At 42.7% G+C, this 18,884-nt stretch overlaps 1 protein-coding gene across 3 annotated transcripts; it reads right to left on the reverse strand.

Moving 5' to 3' along the window:
- Nucleotides 1–5,019: 5,019 nt before the first annotated feature.
- On the reverse strand, nucleotides 5,020–15,035 carry LOC121530786 (sin3 histone deacetylase corepressor complex component SDS3). 3 transcript variants are annotated; one of them, XM_041836020.2, is made up of 11 exons: nucleotides 14,834–15,035; nucleotides 12,838–12,907; nucleotides 12,628–12,683; nucleotides 12,290–12,361; nucleotides 11,726–11,745; nucleotides 11,414–11,570; nucleotides 8,898–8,993; nucleotides 8,574–8,660; nucleotides 8,216–8,321; nucleotides 6,692–6,776; nucleotides 5,020–5,905 (listed from the first exon to the last, which is right to left on the reverse strand). In XM_041836020.2, the coding sequence occupies exons 1-11, from the start codon at nucleotides 14,943–14,945 to the stop codon at nucleotides 5,807–5,809; spliced, it is 960 nt and encodes a 319-aa protein (XP_041691954.1). In that variant the 5' UTR covers nucleotides 14,946–15,035; the 3' UTR covers nucleotides 5,020–5,806. The 3 variants fall into 3 exon arrangements, with proteins under 3 accessions (XP_041691954.1, XP_041691956.1, XP_041691955.1); XM_041836022.2 differs by lacking the exon at nucleotides 14,834–15,035 and adding an exon at nucleotides 14,268–14,355; XM_041836021.2 differs by lacking the exon at nucleotides 14,834–15,035 and adding an exon at nucleotides 13,111–14,185.
- Nucleotides 15,036–18,884: the final 3,849 nt, after the last annotated feature.

Here is an 18,884-nt window from a genome sequence, read left to right on the forward strand (position 1 = left end):
AAGTTAAAAAATATATATATTTCAAAATTAATTACAAGTAAAACAGTTAAATACCCTATGAACACCCCCCCAAAGGGGCTTTATTACAGACAGAAATACTCCTCAGCCCCCACCCTCCCCCCCACCCCTCAGACGATACCGCAGGTGAAGAAAACGGATGTGGAGGTCCTGGGGTGGCGTAGTTACACCTGGTCTGCGGTGGTGAGGCCGGTTGGACATACTGCCAAATTCTCTAAGATGACGTTGGAGGCGACTTACGGTAGAGAAATGAACATTAAAATCCTCTGGCAACAGCTCTGGTGGACATTCCTGCAGACAGCATGCCAATTGCTCCCTCAAAACTTCAGACATCTGTGGCATTGTGTTGTGTGACAAAACTTCACATTTTAGAGTGGCCTTTTATTGTCCCCAGCACAAGGTGCACCTGTGTAATGATCATGCTGTTTAATCAGCTTCTTGATATGCCACACCTGTGAGGTGGATGGATTATCTTGGCAAAGGAGACATGCTCACTAACAGCGATGTAAACAAATTTGTGCCAAACATTTTAGAGAAATACGCTTTTTGTGCATATGGAATATTTCAGGGATCTTTTATTTCAGCTCATGAAACATGCTGCGTTTACATGTTGCATTTATATTTTTGTTCAGTGTACATAAAGTAAGCACCAAACCCTGCCCTCCTCCACTCCAAACTAGAGTGAGTGAGTGAGTGAGTGAGTGAGTGGAGGCTGAAAGATAAATAAAGTGGAGAAAAATGACTACTTCCTCTCAGAGTCCAGCTGTATCCCACTCAGCTCCCAACAGATATCACTGAACAAGAAGCAGCTTTAGGCCTACCTGACATGTATTGATGTGCTGATCACACACACACACACACACACACACACAGGGTGGAGCCAATGCCGTTTAAGGAGAGGAGGAAAGCACAGGAAGAGGTTGCTGGAGGGTGGAGCTGGTGGAATGTGGGGGATTTTATTGATGCCCTGGGAGGGCTTTTATGCACACAAGCATTAACCCCCCCCGCAGAATGACTCCAGTGAGTGTTCCCCCCAACTGACACGCACACACACTCTTGGCTATACATCGTTTATTCATCAAAGAACATCAAACCCCTCCTGCTTCTAGACATGTTGACTTTACACTGCAGTGTCCTCCTCTACCAAAGTGTCCATGTCGGTCTGTCTCCCTCCGAGCCAGGTGTGTGTGTGCTATCAGCAGCAATCACATGCAGGTTTGTGGGAGGACTTCATCACAGAAAGCGGCAAGACTTTTATCAGACGTTTACACACCCAGATCTGACTGGAAAGGTGTTTAAGGTGGAGGAGAGGAGAGAGCATGTGGAGTGTGATGCTTAGTAAGAGGTGGAGATGTATTACAGTGTGACATGGGGCTCTGGTTAAAAGTAGTGCACTATAAAGGGAATAGGGTGCCATTTGGGACAGACCTATGTTGGTGACACATCATTCTGGTATGAGGAGCTCTGTGGTGGAAAGCTCCATATTAACAAAGTGTCTCAGAGTAGGAGTGCTGATCTAGGATCAGTTTTTCCTTTCAGATCATAACGAATAAGACAGGGAGAGACCTGATCCAGCACTTCTACTCTAAAACGATGTGAAACCAGGTGAGAACATCCATTTAGAGAAGAATGGACGAAGTCGTTAATACAGCAGTGGAATGGCAATATTCACACTCCCGCTCAGTCAAAACCCCCATTACATTTGGCTCTGAAATATCTGCAAATCACAGGGATGATTGATTATTAAGGATAAATTAAAATGGCCTGGTCTGGAAAGCAGACACATGATAATAAGATTTGAGACTGATGATTCAGACACCTATAGTAGTTAGATCTGTGACTGATGATTCAGAGACACCTATAGTAGTTAGATCTGTGACTGATGATTCAGAGACACCTACAGTAGTTAGATCTGTGACTGATGATTCAGAGACACCTACAGTAGTTAGACCTGTGACTGATGATTCAGAGACACCTACAGTAGTTAGACCTGTGACTGATGATTCAGAGACCAACCTACAGTAGTTAGACCTGTGACTGATGATTCAGAGACAAACCTACAGTAGTTAGACCTGTGACTGATGATTCAGAGACACCTACAGTAGTTAGACCTGTGACTGATGATTCAGAGACCAACCTACAGTAGTTAGACCTGTGACTGATGATTCAGAGACACCTATAGTAGTTAGATCTGTGACTGATGATTCAGAGACACCTACAGTAGTTAGATCTGTGACTGATGATTCAGAGACACCTACAGTAGTTAGATCTGTGACTGATGATTCAGAGACACCTACAGTAGTTAGATCTGTGACTGATGATTCAGACGCCTATAGTAGTTAGACCTGTGACTGATGATTCAGAGACACCTACAGTAGTTAGACCTGTGACTGATGATTCAGAGACCAACCTACAGTAGTTAGACCTGTGACTTATGATTCAGAGACACCTATAGTAGTTAGACCTGTGACTGATGATTCAGAGACCAACCTACAGTAGTTAGACCTGTGACTGATGATTCAGAGACAAACCTACAGTAGTTAGACCTGTGACTGATGATTCAGAGGCACCTACAGTAGTGAGATCTGTGACTGATGATTCAGACACAGTAGTTAGATCTGTGACTGATGATTCAGAGACAAACCTACAGTAGTTAGATCTGTGACTGATGATTCAGAGGCACCTACAGTAGTGAGATCTGTGACTGATGATGCAGACACACCTACAGTAGTTAGACCTGTGACTGATGATTCAGAGACAAGCCTACAGTAGTTAGACCTGTGACTGATGATTCAGACACCTACAGTAGTTAGACCTGTGACTGATGATGCAGAGAGAGCCAGAGAGAAAGAGATAGACCCATCTAGAAGCTCTGACTGCCAATATTACTGTGAATATGTAATCGCTCTTCCATTAGCATCGCTACCCCACCACAATCCACAACCAGAGGTCAATCCTGGGTTAAAACCAACGATCCATTTACTACAGGCTCATTTCAAAGCCAGGAGTAATCATCTGGAGCAGGCCGTGTCATTAGGAGAGGGAAACTGAAACCTCTGATCAGGTTGAGTTCAGCCGAGGGGGATGACGGAGACACAAGACAAAAAGGCAGTAAAGACGTTGATGCATATTGCGCCTGGCAAGGGAAGACTAATGCACAGGGCCAATTAATCCAGAGTGTGACATTGGTAGAGAGAGGTAGGTGAGAGGGTAGCCACGTGGAAGGAGATTGGAGGGTACTGCTGGGAGACTTGCTGGCTCCATCTCAACAATCATGTTTTTAGAACTGAGGTGGTGTGAGTTAACAGGTAAATAATGGACTTGTTGGCCATGTTACAGTATAGGGGGGACTTGTTGGCCATGCTACAGTATAGGGGGGACTTGTTGGCCATGCTACAGTATAGGGGGGACTTGTTGGCCATGTTACAGTATAGGGGGGACTTGTTGGCCATGTTACAGTATAGGGGGACTTGTTGGCCATGTTACAGTATAGGGGGACTTGTTGGCCATGTTACAGTATAGGGGGACTTGTTGGCCATGTTACAGTATAGGGGGACTTGTTGGCCATGTTACAGTATAGGGGGGACTTGTTGGCCATGTTACAGTATAGGGGGACTTGTTGGCCATGTTACAGTATAGGGGGGACTTGTTGGCCATGTTACAGTATAGGGGGACTTGTTGGCCATGTTACAGTATAGGGGGACTTGTTGGCCATGTTACAGTATAGGGGGGACTTGTTGGCCATGTTACAGTATAGGGGGGACTTGTTGGCCATGTTACAGTATAGGGGGGACTTGTTGGCCATGTTACAGTATAGGGGGACTTGTTGGCCATGTTACAGTATAGGGGGGACTTGTTGGCCATGTTACAGTATAGGGGGGACTTGTTGGCCATGTTACAGTATAGGGGGACTTGTTGGCCATGTTACAGTATAGGGGGACTTGTTGGCCATGTTACAGTATAGGGGGGACTTGTTGGCCATGTTACAGTATAGGGGGACTTGTTGGCCATGTTACAGTATAGGGGGGGACTTGTTGGCCATGTTACAGTATAGGGGGGACTTGTTGGCCATGTTACAGTATAGGGGGGGACTTGTTGGCCATGTTACAGTATAGGGGGGACTTGTTGGCCATGTTACAGTATAGGGGGGACTTGTTGGCCATGTTACAGTATAGGGGGGACTTGTTGGCCATGTTACAGTATAGGGGGACTTGTTGGCCATGTTACAGTATAGGGGGACTTGTTGGCCATGTTACAGTATAGGGGGACTTGTTGGCCATGTTACAGTATAGGAGGGACTTGTTGGCCATGTTACAGTATAGGGGGGACTTGTTGGCCATGTTACAGTATAGGGGGGACTTGTTGGCCATGTTACAGTATAGGGGGGACTTGTTGGCCATGTTACAGTATAGGAGGGACTTGTTGGCCATGTTACAGTATAGGGGGGACTTGTTGGCCATGTTACAGTATAGGAGGGACTTGTTGGCCATGTTACAGTATAGGGGGACTTGTTGGCCATGTTACAGTATAGGGGGACTTGTTGGCCATGTTACAGTATAGGAGGGACTTGTTGGCCATGTTACAGTATAGGGGGGACTTGTTGGCCATGTTACAGTATAGGGGGGACTTGTTGGCCATGTTACAGTATAGGGGGGACTTGTTGGCCATGTTACAGTATAGGGGGGACTTGTTGGCCATGTTACAGTATAGGGGGGACTTGTTGGCCATGTTACAGTATAGGGGGACTTGTTGGCCATGTTACAGTATAGGGGGACTTGTTGGCCATGTTACAGTATAGGGGGACTTGTTGGCCATGTTACAGTATAGGGGGGACTTGTTGGCCATGTTACAGTATAGGGGGACTTGTTGGCCATGTTACAGTATAGGGGGGACTTGTTGGCCATGTTACAGTATAGGGGGGACTTGTTGGCCATGTTACAGTATAGGGGGGACTTGTTCATCTTCCTTCCATGTGCAAAATCAGTTTAGCCACATCAGATGTATTCCACATTTGGTTAAACTGAACTCATTTAATGTCAATAATTCAGATACAAAATTAAAACCTTAAAAGTAAATCCAATATATTATGAAGAAAAAAAAGGTTAATTGACCAGAAGCAGAAAAAACAGTACCAATGTCAAGATGAAGAGAAATGTTGTGTCCATTTTCCTCCTAGAAAACATGGCATGATTTATGCTGAGTGGCACAGCTGACGGAAACTGTTACAGAACCATGTTAGGTATATAAAGGCAGACATGTACGACCAAGCCAAACGTCCACCTTTAGCCCCTAAGCACTTGTGTAGATCTGAGCGCATTGGACAGCTAAGTCTATAACAAGGCATAGTGCAGCCATGACAACATTTGCTATACCAAGGCTATCCATTCATTCCAGGTCTCCTCAACTGCCTAAAGGGCTATTTGAGACAAAACCTGCAAGGAAAAATGGCTTCCACCTGTGCTTGATGATGGCTACTGACAGAATGCATCGTTCTTCCCCTCCAGTGGTCCTGATTGATTGAAAAACCACAAAGTCATTGAGCAGACTTCCTCAGGCACACAGTAGGGAGGATGGGGGAGCAACATGATGAAGGTGGGAAGCAACATGATGATGAGGAGGAGCAACATGATGATGAGGAGGAGCAACATGATGATGGGGGGAGAAACATGATGATGAGGGGGAAGCAACATACTGCATGTACAAAATGAAAGGAACAAGAAGGATGCTGAAGGCATGGATGGATGGATGGATGGATGAAGAGACACTGGGAAGGGGCATGGTGTCGTTTCTACGCTGCCGACCGTCGTCGGATGACAAGCGCTCCTCTCTGTAGCTGTCCCAGGTAGATCCTCATCTTGGTGCTGTCGCTGGTCTTCCTCACCCAGATCTGAGGGGAAACCCAATCAATAGGCCCCATTATGGTCATTTACTCTAAAGAGAGAGCCTCCGTATAATAAGTGGCATGATGCTCATCATATCAGGAGTTTCAGAACAAAAGGACGTTCCACAATTTATATACTGTATTAAATGTTTTTAAGTCCATTTTAGGAAAACTGCCAATTTATCTATCCTCTCTTCTAGCTCGAAATGAAAACGCATGCAAGCTCAGATCTCAATCTTATTTTATGCTAAGAGTCCCGAAGATTAGAACCGAGCATGGAAAAATTGTCCTTTTATTACTCAGCCCCCTGGTCTTGGAATTCCCTCCAAGCCAACCTAAAACTCCAGGACCTGGTGTCCCTGGAGGAGTTCAAAGGACAAATAGATGAACAGGTTGTTGAGACATGTAGTTGTTTCTAGTTGGTCACCCCATGTCACTAGTTTGCATTGCCTTATGTAAGGAAGCATGTTGTTTAACTTCACACAGACACACAGTTTGTTGTTGTATTTATGCTGCTTCCAGTGTCGTCTGTCTGTTGTCCGTTTTCTCATTTTATTTTTAGCCCGTCCCCACAGGAGGCCATGTTGTAAATAATAATTGTTTCTTAATTGAATTGCCTGGTTAAATAAAGAAATACCATAGCACCCACACAATACTTACACTGCACTTCGGACAGACTACTACGACCACCACAACACGATACTAGCAAGTCATGCATCCCTCTAGGATAGAATGGATTTAAGTGGTACAAGCATAGCACTGTAGCTGTGGAAATGGAGAACTGAAACCCACCTCGTTTGTTCCCACTGAGCTGATGACACAGCTGATCTTGGTGTTCTCCTTGGACTCCAGGTGGATGGCCTGGCTCTTATGATACCTGATGGGAACACCACAAGATAAACACAAACTACAAATTGCACAAAACATTAGCAACATAACATTTCCTCACATCCTGGAAAATGAATGCTTGTTGGTTTATGATACTTATCTTACATTGCAGTCTGTAGCAATTTCAGGCATTTCTAAGCAGTGTCCTTCAGAAACCAAGAACATATTACATGTAGCTCATTTAATATTATATGAGCCCCTCTGGAATTGAGTGAGGGGTAAAAGGAGGAATCAGTCCACTCAGATAAGGACTTCTATACCTATAGGATAATATCCTCGAGCACACAATCCCTTAAAGATTCCATTAAATAGATAATCTGACAATGCTGTCATGGAGAGAAACAAAATGTCTGAAAACCAGGTAGTCTTTGATTGTGGCTGAGGAGAGAGTCCCCCTGAGGTAAGTGGAAAGGAGTGACAGTTGGAACAGACAGAATTAGAAAAGGTATATTTCTTGAAGAACATGTGTGCGCTTGCTTCAGCTGTCTTGCTTTCAAACAAGCACACTAATGAACTGTAATTACTGGGAGAAAGAAGAATACATGTGGTTTCAACCATGGCTATCGAGTCTTCCCATCCTCTCCCCTCAGCCTTTCTTAGCCTAGGTCTGGTGAGACTGGCAGCGAGACTGATAGCAGCAAGCACTTCAGTGTTCACTCAACTGAGCCCCACCTCTCTCACTTCAGAATTTATCAAAGGCTACATGAAAGTCATGGAAAGCCATTTGTAATATCACAGGAGCACATTTCACATTTTCCACTCTTCAAAGGAATTATTAATTGGTGCGTGATGTCCTATGCAGAGAGCTACTCTTTACCCAAAGGGTAGAGGACAGATTATCCCATCCAAGCAAACACTGTCATTTCTGTCAGACTGTGGAACTATCGCCAAACGGCATACTGCGCTTTATGCCAAAACCCATGTTAGTAAAATGTAATGTAATTCCATGGTGACAGGTAGAATGAGCCTGCCTGGCCGACATTCCAGCCACCCATTGGTTAATATGAAATATCACCTATTGGGCAGAGGGAATGTTACTATAAACATACTACAAACATGATTACCATTTGTAGAATCTTGTTTTTAAGTCTTTTAACAGACATATCAGCAAAGCCAAGAATTCTTCAGTAAGTAAGTATAGCAGGAGGATTTATAAGGGTGTGGCGCCATCTAGTGGCAAATAAAAGTCGACCGCATCATGAATTAAAATGCTCAGTATTCTATTATAAGGAACCAATTTAGTAGGTCTTATGTTTAGACCAATGTTATTAGTTTATTAAACAGCGATAAACCACAACAGCAGACAATAAAAGTAACAATCTTTTTAAAAGTATGACTGTGATCCTCAACAAAACTCCCCTCTTCGCTGTGCTTTTTAAGCGGTGTAATAAGCCAAATGAAAAAGGAAGATAATTAGTATGCATGTACCATCTCTTGTCGTAGTACAGCTTTCCCTCTTCGATGCGTGCCTCATAGCGCTGTGAGGGGGACTCCATTGGAATGGTGGGCATTTGGTCTGGAGAAGACGGAGACACTGGGGGAGAAAACATGGCGTGAGAAACTAAATCAGTCTAGTGATTTTAAAGTAAATAGTTAATTTACTAAAACGTGGCCCGCCCGGGAGGTCTTGATGTTTAATAATATATCTAAACTTAACATATTTTATTGTAGTCTGAACAGAAATCCTGTATAATAACTTGATTTCTCCTCATTTTGGCTTGATGGCATTTAGACTAACTGAAACAAAACAATCCTAAGAGTAGTAAAAAATTGACTGCTCACATACCTGGACGCTTGGGGGACTTCAGCTGCTTGTTCAGTATTCGCAGATCTTCCATGATCTGGTCATCTGTTAGCAAATAGTTTAGCTGAGGTGTGGAGTGTTAAGGACAACTCATCTCATAATTTGTATTATATATTTCTGTAAAGGGGTAACAACTGTATCCGGTAAGTTTTAACAACCCTGTGAAAATTGGGAAAAAAATGTACATGTAACTAATCAGTCAAGACGAGATTCTTTTGAAGATTGACAGATCTCCACAGTGCCTAACTTGGATCAACCCTGCTGTAGACAAGACAGCAGAGAGATTGGACTTCTAGTAAAGGATATCAGGTGCAGGTTTCCTCCGCTTGTCTGGAATGGGGACTGGATCGTTGGGCCGCCTCCTCAACTTCCGGGTCATGATGGGTTTCACCTCCATGGAATCTACACAGGGGTAATAGGGAATGAGCTCCCTGCCATGCACCCGACACCGTATAAATAGCATTACTAGTTCATCGGTCATTGCACATCGACTTAAATGGGGATGCACATTCTAGTAATTCTATGGCTGACACCCATGTGGGTATAACACAGATAAATATATATTGAACACAGATAAATATATATTGGTATATGTACACTAAGTATACTAAACATTAACAACACCTGCTCTTTCCATGACAGACTGACCAGGTGAATGCTATTTTCCCTTACTGATGTCAACAGTTAAATCCACTTCAATCAGTGTAGATGAAGGGGAGGAGACAGGTTAAAGAAGGATTTTTAAGCCTTGAGACAATTGAGATATGGATTGTGTATGTGTGCCATTCAGAAGGTGAATGGGCAAGACAAAATATTTACGTGCCTTTGAACGGGGTATGGTAGTAGGTGCCAGGTGCACCAGTTTGTGTCAAGAACTGCAACGCTGCTGGGTTTTTCACGCTCAACAGTTTCCAGTGTGTATCAGGAATGGTACACCACCCAAAGGAGATCCAGCCAACTTGACACAACTGTGTGAAGCATTGGAGTCAACATGGACCAGCATCCCTGTGAAACGCTTGACACCTTGTAGTCCATGCCCAGATGAATTAAGGCTGTTCTGGAGGGCAAATGGGGGGGGGGTTACAACTCAAATGTTATGGAGATTTTTTCTATATATCTATAGTACCAGTCAAAAGTTTGGACACACCTACTCATTCCAGGGCTTTTCTTTATCTTTACTATTTTCTACATTGTAGAATAGTGAAGACAGCAAAACTATGAAATAACACTTGATGACAGCTTTGCACACTCTTTGCATTCTCTCAACCAGCTTCATGAGGTAGTCATTTCAATTAACAGGTGTGCCTTGTTAAAGTCCATTTGTGGAATTTCTTTCCTTCTTAATGTGTTTGAGTCAATCAGTTGTGTTGTAACAAGGTAGGGGTGGTATACAGAAGATAGCCCTATTTGGTTAAAGACCAAGTTCATATTATGGCAAGAACAGCTCAAATAAGCAAAGAGAAATGACAGTCTATCATTACTTTAAGACATGAAGGTCAGTCAATCTGGAAAATGTCAAGAACTTTGAAAGTTTCAAGTGCAGTCACAAAAACCATCAAGCGCTATGATGAAACTGGCTCTCATGTGGACCGCCACAGGAAAGGAAGACCCAGAGTTACCTTTGCTGCAGAGGATAAGTTCATTGGAGTTACCAGCCTCAAATTGCAGCCCAAATAAATGCTTCACAAAGTTCAAGTAACAGACATCTCAACATCAACTGTTCAGAGGAGACGGAGTGAATCAGGCCTTCATTGTCAAATTGCTGCGAAGGTCCTCTGTAGCTCAATTGGTAGAGCGTGGCGCTTGTAATGCCAGGGTAGTGGGTTCGATCCCCGGGACCACCCATACGTAAAAATGTATGCACACATGACTAAGTCGCTTTGGATAAAAGCGTCTGCTAAATGGCATATTATTATTATTATTATTATATTATAAACCACTACTAAAGGACACCAATAAGAGGAAGATACTTTATTGGGCCAAGAAACACGAGCAATGGACATTAGACTGGTGGAAATTTGTCCTGTGGTCTGATTAGTTAAAATTTTAGACTTTTGGTTCCAACCGCTGTGTCTTTGTGAGACGCAGAATAGGTGAACAGATGATCTCTGCATGTGTGGTTCCCACCGTGAAGCATGGAGGAGGACGTGTGATGGTGCTTTGCTGGTGACGCTGATTTATTTAGAATTCAAGGCACACTTAACCAGCATGGCTACCACAGCATTCTGCAGCGATACGCCATCCCATCTGGTTTGGGCTTATCATTTGTTTTTCAGCCGCTGACTGGATTTTTTTGTTTGTCACACCATTCTCGGTAAACCCTAGACACTGTCGTGTGTGAAAAGCCCAGGAGACCATCTGTTTCTGAGATACTGGAACCAGTGCGTCTGGCAACAACGAACATACCACCCTCTCTCTTAGGTCACTCGTTTTGCCCATTCTAACGTTCAATGAAACAGTAACTGAATGCCTCAATGCCTGCTTTATATAGGAGCAAACTATTTTTGTGAACTGGGTGGCGTACCTAATAAACTATGTGTATGCATGTATATGACATTACAGGTTATAACAACATTACTGCACTGAAACGAGATCTTCAATTGAGCGATTAGCATGAAATCTGCAACTCTCCCTCATCTCCAAAACACTTCCATTGTATTGACAGAGGATAAAATAAGTTAGCTTACATAGTCTTCCTCCTCTGCAAAAAAACAACCAACACCCATCATTATTTTTTATCCCCACACCGCCTCTCGGAGAAAGTGAGATGAGAGGAGGGATAGATTTCCCTGTCATCTGATCTTTCTCAGTGATTCTCCTACCGCCTGTCAGCTCCATCGTTAATTTCTCATTCTCTATCATCTTCTTCTTCTCCTCCAGCTCGGCAATTAAGTTTTCCTTCAGCTCAACTTTCTTATCGTCAAACTCTTTCACCGCCGCCTTCTTCTCTTTGATGTAGTTCCTCTCCACCTGTTCTGTCTGAGAGCGAGAGAGAGAGAGAGAGAGGGGAGAAGACAGAGGGGGAAAGAGATTGACGGGAGGCCCAGAGATGTTCGTGTGGATAGGACATTAAATCGCAGGTGAAGAATTCAATAGAATTTCCATGTTAGGTAATAATATCAAACATGTCTTACCTCAAGTTGGAGAAAGAGATCTATAGGAAAGAAACAGATCAAATACAATGTTAACGCGCATGTTGACTGCATCGTCAGTTAATCCCTGACTGTCAATTTTATTTTTTACATTTTTAGTCATTTAGCAGACGCTCTTATCCAGAGCGACTTACAGTTAGTGAGTGCATACATTTTCATACTGGCCCCCCGTGGGAATGGAACCCACAACCCTGGCGTTGCAAACGCCATGCTCTACCAACTGAGCTACATTGACTTGCAGCATAAAACCTAACCCCCCCCCAAAAAAGTTGTATTCGTCACGTACACTGTTCACAGCAGGTATAAATGGTGCAGTGAAACGCTTACAAGCTTGCTCCCTCAACAAGGCAGTACACTCTTTGGGTGTTCAAGATCAAATGATACAGAATGAGGTATCTCCATGTGGCAACAACTGAACGGTGAGTGAGTGCCTCCCAAATGGCACCCTATTTCCTATGGGCCCTGGTCAAAAGTAGTCCACTATAATAGGGAGCCATTTAGCGATGAGCACAGTGATCCTATGCAACAACAGTGCTATTTTCTTACCAGCATTACGGAGTCTCTCCTTGTATTGCTGGTCCAGCTTCTTCATTCTCTTCTGGTACTCCTGAAGTGTTCCTGCAGGGAAGAGTTTTATGAAACACAGCATATACACCTAACTTCTAATCCAACAAGTCTCTCAATGCAAAGAGCACCACCTCTGAGGCGCCATCATAGCAGTTGTGCAAAACGATAAAGGTCTGCTCAGCTGCTACTTCAGCACGTGTTGAGATATATGACATTGATAATCACATTGATTGTTAATGCAGGGAGGATAATTCATGGATTATAGGACAGGCTTAATTCATAAAAAAGCAGTGAGGATAATTAGAAACAGACACTACCTTCTTGGAGTTGCGTCAACTGCCTTTTCAATGACGCCAGCTTGTCTTGGTACATCCTGCAACCAAATAAAACATCATGATTATCACAACCAACTACTAAATCTGTAAATTGAGTCCTTCAAGACCAGGCTACATTTTGAACATCCCATTTGATCCATGTCAACATCTATTCTATCCAGTGTAACTGTGCATTTGGTGGACAACACTCACTGTTCTTTGATTTCCACATAGTCATCCTCGTCATGTTTTGCCAGGTCAGTTTCACTGGCATCTTCTGTGTCTGAAAAAGGGCCAAAAAAAAAAGCTAACGTCAGTAAGTAGGCCAACAGTTCACCAATATCATATGACATAGGGCCTATGCCAAGAAAACATTTTCAGAACAATTTGTTCAATAACCAAGTCAATTAAATGAGTAATTTTAGGACAAGCTGGAAACAGTAGTAGGATACATGTCTGATAGATGTAGCTACTCAGCCAAGTTACCTTTATTTGGATCACCAATGAGTGCGTTACCAGCCATTTCCCTTTAGACTTACACAAAACTAAACTAACACAAAGTAAAACGAGGTCCTCTGATAAATGTGAATGTTATGTCGTAGGCTAAAATAGCTAGGAAGCAAGCTATAGCCACACGCAAGGTGGCAAGCTAGCTAGTTAAACGTTCAGCTAAATCTTGCTCGTTTCTATCAAAAGGTTAGCAATTAAATGTTACAGACAGAATTGGACACACCGTCAAGTCATTCCAGATTAGTAAACAGTCGTTTCTTAGTTGACCAGCCAGCTAATTCGCAACAAAAGGGTTTACATTGAGTGCCGAACATTTGCCCCGTTGCTAATGCGTAGCAAGTTGATGAGAGCCAAGTTCGAGTGCGATGTGTCAAACCAGCCAATTTAGCTATTAGCAACGGCTAATTCAAGACTTGGCAACTGAACTGGTTTTAAGTTTGTTAGCTAGATGCAATCTCTGAGTTTTGCCTCTGTGAGATTACGTAGTTAGCTACCTATTTTAGATATCTGACTAACTCGCTAGCTACTGAGTTTGCCAGCTCAAAGCCAAAGGTTTTGCCGGTGACCTGTCAGCTGATGGTAGCTAACGTTAGCTAGTACTGGCTAGCGGCGTAACGTTAACGTTTGCTAGCTAGTTACAATACCAGTGTGAATGGCTGACTTAAGCTTTGACAAGACTAACACAACTCCCCATCAAATACAGTTAAAATAAGTAAGGGTCATTGCTTAATCTGTAGCTCTTCCCAAACTTCACATCACAAATGCAACGTGACATTTAGAATTAGCCTGCATCAGCGCGCGACCAACTTTGGTCGGCCTTAAAACCTAACTAACTTAGCTGTCCCAAACAACCACCTTCATCGGCATCTTAGCACGGATGCAATGAAATGGCTGGCCTCAAAATTAACTCCATGCAAGGAGAGCTGAAATTACTAAATCAAATCTAGTTTCTTATACTTCACACCAACAGTTGCAAGACAGTGTCAGAAGAGGACAATCAATGAAATCATATTGGTGGTAAAGCAAATGATAAGCCTTTCTGTCAACCATAACAAATGTTTTACTGAGAATGACTGCCTGTTTGTTCCGAACTTTACTCCAGAATCGAGACTCCAAATCCAATGCACGGTTACCATCACCATTTGCTCCCTCTTCTAGCTATTACGTTAGCGCTATCTGTCCACACCTGACCTGACAACGTTTTGCTGTAGAAGAGTACAGCCAGGTTTGGACGCTAAACATCAAAGTTGAAAAATACATTAACTCCTCCCCAATCTACACTGACAGGTGGCTTGCTTGACAGGGGCGTTTCATTACGCCGAAGCAAGAAAAACGAAACGGGGAGGGACCTACCTGAATTTGTCCAATAGAAACTCTCGTTTAAACTGTTTGGACTCACGATTACACTCCAGTTAACTAACGTTAGCGAACAACTAGCTAGCGTCCGCTTCGTGGTGCACGATCCCCCACGGATTAGAAGCCTGTGTTGTTGGCTAGCTAACGTTAGTTACCCAAGCTAGCGCAAACGTAGACTTTACAGTTCAATGGGGATGGGTTCATTCTCAAAAAATATGTACAAACGTCACACTAGTTTTACTAGACTATTTGAGCAAACTAACGTTAGCGTTTATTAGCAAATATCACAACAAGTGTAGCCAGCTAAAGCTAGCTAACAAATGTGCTACATTGGCGAACCTACCTTCTTCCGAGTCTCTTCCCCTTAAGCTTCGATCATCCTCGTCGTCCACACTATCAAGTTCTTCTTCATCATTGTAATAATCTACCATCGGTGATAGTAAAGTAGAAGCCATTTGATGGCTAGTACAAATGTAAACAACCGTTAGATAAACAATCGATTTGGAATTTGCAGTTCAGAACTAAACAGCGCCTACATCTGTTAAGACCCCATGAGAAGTAAGATGGCCGTCATTGCGCCTGACCAAAATACCTAAAACAAACCTGTACAGATTTTTCAAGAGTCATTTTATCACATCTTTGTGTTATGCATATACCAATTTAATAGTATAATTAAATTGCCTTTTTCCATGTGACAGGGTTAGTTACCAGTATCTTTGCTATATTTGTGCAGTCTAATTAGGCATTTCGAGGTCAGCCCGCCTTTTGCAGAGCACAATATTTTCAGCGAACAGGTTTGCGATTTGTATCAAAATAGTGTGCAATTAAATGCTAGACAGAATTGCATATGCCGGACAGCCAGTCACTCCAAATGAGTAAACCGTCGTTTGTTATTTGACCAGTCAGCTAATTCTCAACAGCAAAGTACCGCATGTTGACTTGCTAGCCCCGATCTTGGCGATTTTGTTATGAATTTACCCAGCTGTGGGTCAATCGTAACAAAATGGCTATCGGGTTAAGGTGCGTGTATTGAAAGTAATTACGTCCCTCACGTTCACATAACTGTCTAGACACTAAAATATTAATATCCCTAAACCTGGGTATTCGAAATAGTTGCTGAGTAAGGTTGTTAACTTTTTGCGGACATTTCACCCACATTTACCTTGACAAAACCATAGGGACCCCACACACTGATTATCCATTATATTGGCCAGATACTCTAGTGGCCGCTCTAACAATCAGGGTTGCCAGGTCGAGCTAGAATTTCTATCCGAATGACCACTAAAAACCAACCCGAAAACTAGCCCGCATTTTTCCCCACAGCAAGAGAGGAGTTGCATATTTATACTGTAAATCCTTTTCCCATAACGTTATCTAGCCAATTAAGGCGGAATATCGCAGTAACTTGTAATGACTTTAGAAGCAAAATTTGGTTTTCCTCAAAATAATATTGCGAGCTATGACATGACGTAATAAATGCATTTGAATATGTAGCAAGAGGAAAGATAATTCACCCTTACACTCGCCAGATAATTTTCCATCAATGGATGTCGATTTAACTCGTTTGACTGCTATGATTAAGCAATAAGGCGCAAGGGGGTATGGTACAGTGCATTCGGAAAGTATTCAGACCCCTTTACTTTTTCCACATTTTGTTATGTTACAGCCTTATTCTAAAATGAATGAAATTGTTTTTTTCTCCTCAACAATCTACAAGCAATACCCCATAATGACAAAGCAATTTTTTTTGCAAATATATTCAAAATAAAAAACTGATATCACATTTACATAAGTATTCAGACCCTTTACTCAGTACTTTGTTGAAGCACCTTTGGCAGCGATTACAGCCTCGAGTCTTCTTGGGTATGACACTACAAGCTTGGCACACCTGTATTTGGGGAGTTTCTCCCATTCTTCTCTGCAAAGCCTCTCAAGCTCTGTCAGGTTGGATGGAGAGCGTCACTGCACAGCTATTTTCAGGTCTCTCCAGAGATGTTCGATCGGGTTCAAGTCCGGGCTCTGGTTGGGCCACTCAAGGACATTCAGAGTCTTGTCCCGAAGCCACTCCTGCGTTGTCTTGGCTGTGTGCTTAGGGTCGTTGTTCTGTTGGAAGGTGAACCTTTGCCCCAGTCTGAGGTCCTGAGCGCAATGGAGCAGGTTTCCATCAAGTATCTCTCTGTACTTTGTCCCATTCATCTTTCCCCTCAATCCTGACTAGTCTCCCATTCGCTGCCGCTGAAATACATCCCCACAGCATGATGCTGCCACCACCATGCTTCACCATAGGGATGGTGCCAGGTTTCCTCAAGACAAAACCTGTTTTCGCTTTGTCATTATGGGGTATTGTGTGTAGATTGATGAGGGACATTTTTTTATTTAATCAATTTTAGAATAATTCTGTAACATAACAAAATGTCGAAAAAGGGAAGGGGTCTGAATACTTTACGAATGCACTGTACATACCCCCACCAGACACACCACTATGGGTTTCTTCACGGTACCCAAACCAAAATCAGATTTAATGGAATGCTCTGCCACAAGGTTACTCAGGCAATAAAACAGGTTTAGCTTTAAAAAACGGTTTGAAAAAAACCCATTGTATCACAGCGCCTCTCCTCTTTCTAAAGATATAATTTAACTGTACTATAAGAATATAAATATGTATATATTAATAGTATAAATAGTATTTTTGTTGTCTCTTGGTGTCTTTCCTATATATAACTCTTATTTTATTTTTGTATTTTGAATTTAATGTAATATCTTATGTTGTTCTTGTCTATTACTGTTCTGTACTTTGTCATGTATTTGTTTTATGTGGACCCCAGGAAGAGTAGCTGCTGCATGTACAGTAGCTAATGGGGATCCTAATCAACTAAACATCGACTCGGTACTGGTACCCCTTGTATATAGCCAAGTTGTCGGTACTCATTGTGTATCTATTATTACTTTTATTATGAAAATGTATGCACTCACTAACTGTAAGTCGCTCTGGATAAGAGCGTCTGCTAAATGACTAAAATGTAAAATGTAAATTATTACGTGTTTTACTTTTCTATTATTTCTCTGTTTTCTTCCTCTCTGCATTGTTGGGAAGGGCCCGTAAGTAAACATTTCACTGTTAGTCCACACATGTTGTTTATTAAGCATGTGACGAATACAATTAGATTAGATTTGATTCCACTATTTGTATGGGGTTGCACTTTACATTTTGGACTTTTATTTTGAAGGAAGTGCAAATTCCAGAAGGACGTTGGCCAACATTCGGATAGAAATGTATTATGTAGAACAAACATGCCTCTGATTCTAAGGAATCATGTCAGTCCTATTCATGGTATTTCTATCTCCAACGTTCCAAAACTGTTTTGTACTGAACATGCCCAGGTGAACATACTGAGCTATATACGTGTAGCTCAGTTGGTAGAGCATGGTGCTTGCAACGCCATGGTTGTGGGTTCGATTCCCACGGGGGGCCAGTATGAAAATGTATGCACTCACTAACTGTAAGTCGCTCTGGATAAGAGCGTCTGCTAAATGACTAAAATGTAAATATACGAACCCTGCTCTGCCCATCGCTTATATGTCTGGAAAGCCTCCGCAATTGAAAACGTGTGGTGGGCGGGGTCGCGTACCGTGGCGAGGGGCTTCTCGGATAACATGTTTTATGTAAAGTGATATACCAATTAAGTTACACCGAATAACAGTAGAATAATTAGTCACTTGACAGTAATGGGATTGTTACATAGGGAATATACAGCAGGTCGAGCCTGACTATAAAGGCACTCGGCTCTAAAAAAGTCCACTTACTCTGGGCAGTGACGCACACACACTAAAGGAGTCAAAGGGTTGTAGCAGGAAAGCATAACCGAGGAATATGTTTTGAGTAGGGGTTGCTGGGGGGAGTACATTTATTTGTAGGCACAAGGTGTGTGTGAGAGAAAAACGAGAGGGGTGTTGTAATTAAATGATTAAACACAAGATTGTGCCTATTAAAACTGAGCGCAAATGGACAGCAATGCGATCCATCGCAGAGAAAAGCGCTCAACTCGATCCAGCACCAGCGGGTGGAAAGGGCCGCCGCCACTCGCTGGGCCGCGCCCAACACTGTCTTGCTTGCGAGACTAGTCGGCTAGTACGCATGCATAAGTGTTCGACATGGGCAGGAGCAGCCCTGCGAGCCGAGGGCGAAAGAATGCCATGTTCCTTATTTGATATTGTTCCCATTCCCAAGACTATTGCGAGCACTCCTCCAGATCTCTTGATATTCACCACGAGAGAAGAGGGATATTCCAATAGGCAATTTAATTCAAACTACATTTAATTAAATTACCCAAATTATATAATGACTCCTGTGTATACAGAAATAAATAAAACCATTCAAAATAGGCTAATACACC

The sequence above is a fragment of the Coregonus clupeaformis genome, chromosome 18, assembly GCF_020615455.1.
Source record: "Coregonus clupeaformis isolate EN_2021a chromosome 18, ASM2061545v1, whole genome shotgun sequence".
Taxonomy (NCBI): Eukaryota; Metazoa; Chordata; class Actinopteri; order Salmoniformes; family Salmonidae; genus Coregonus; species Coregonus clupeaformis.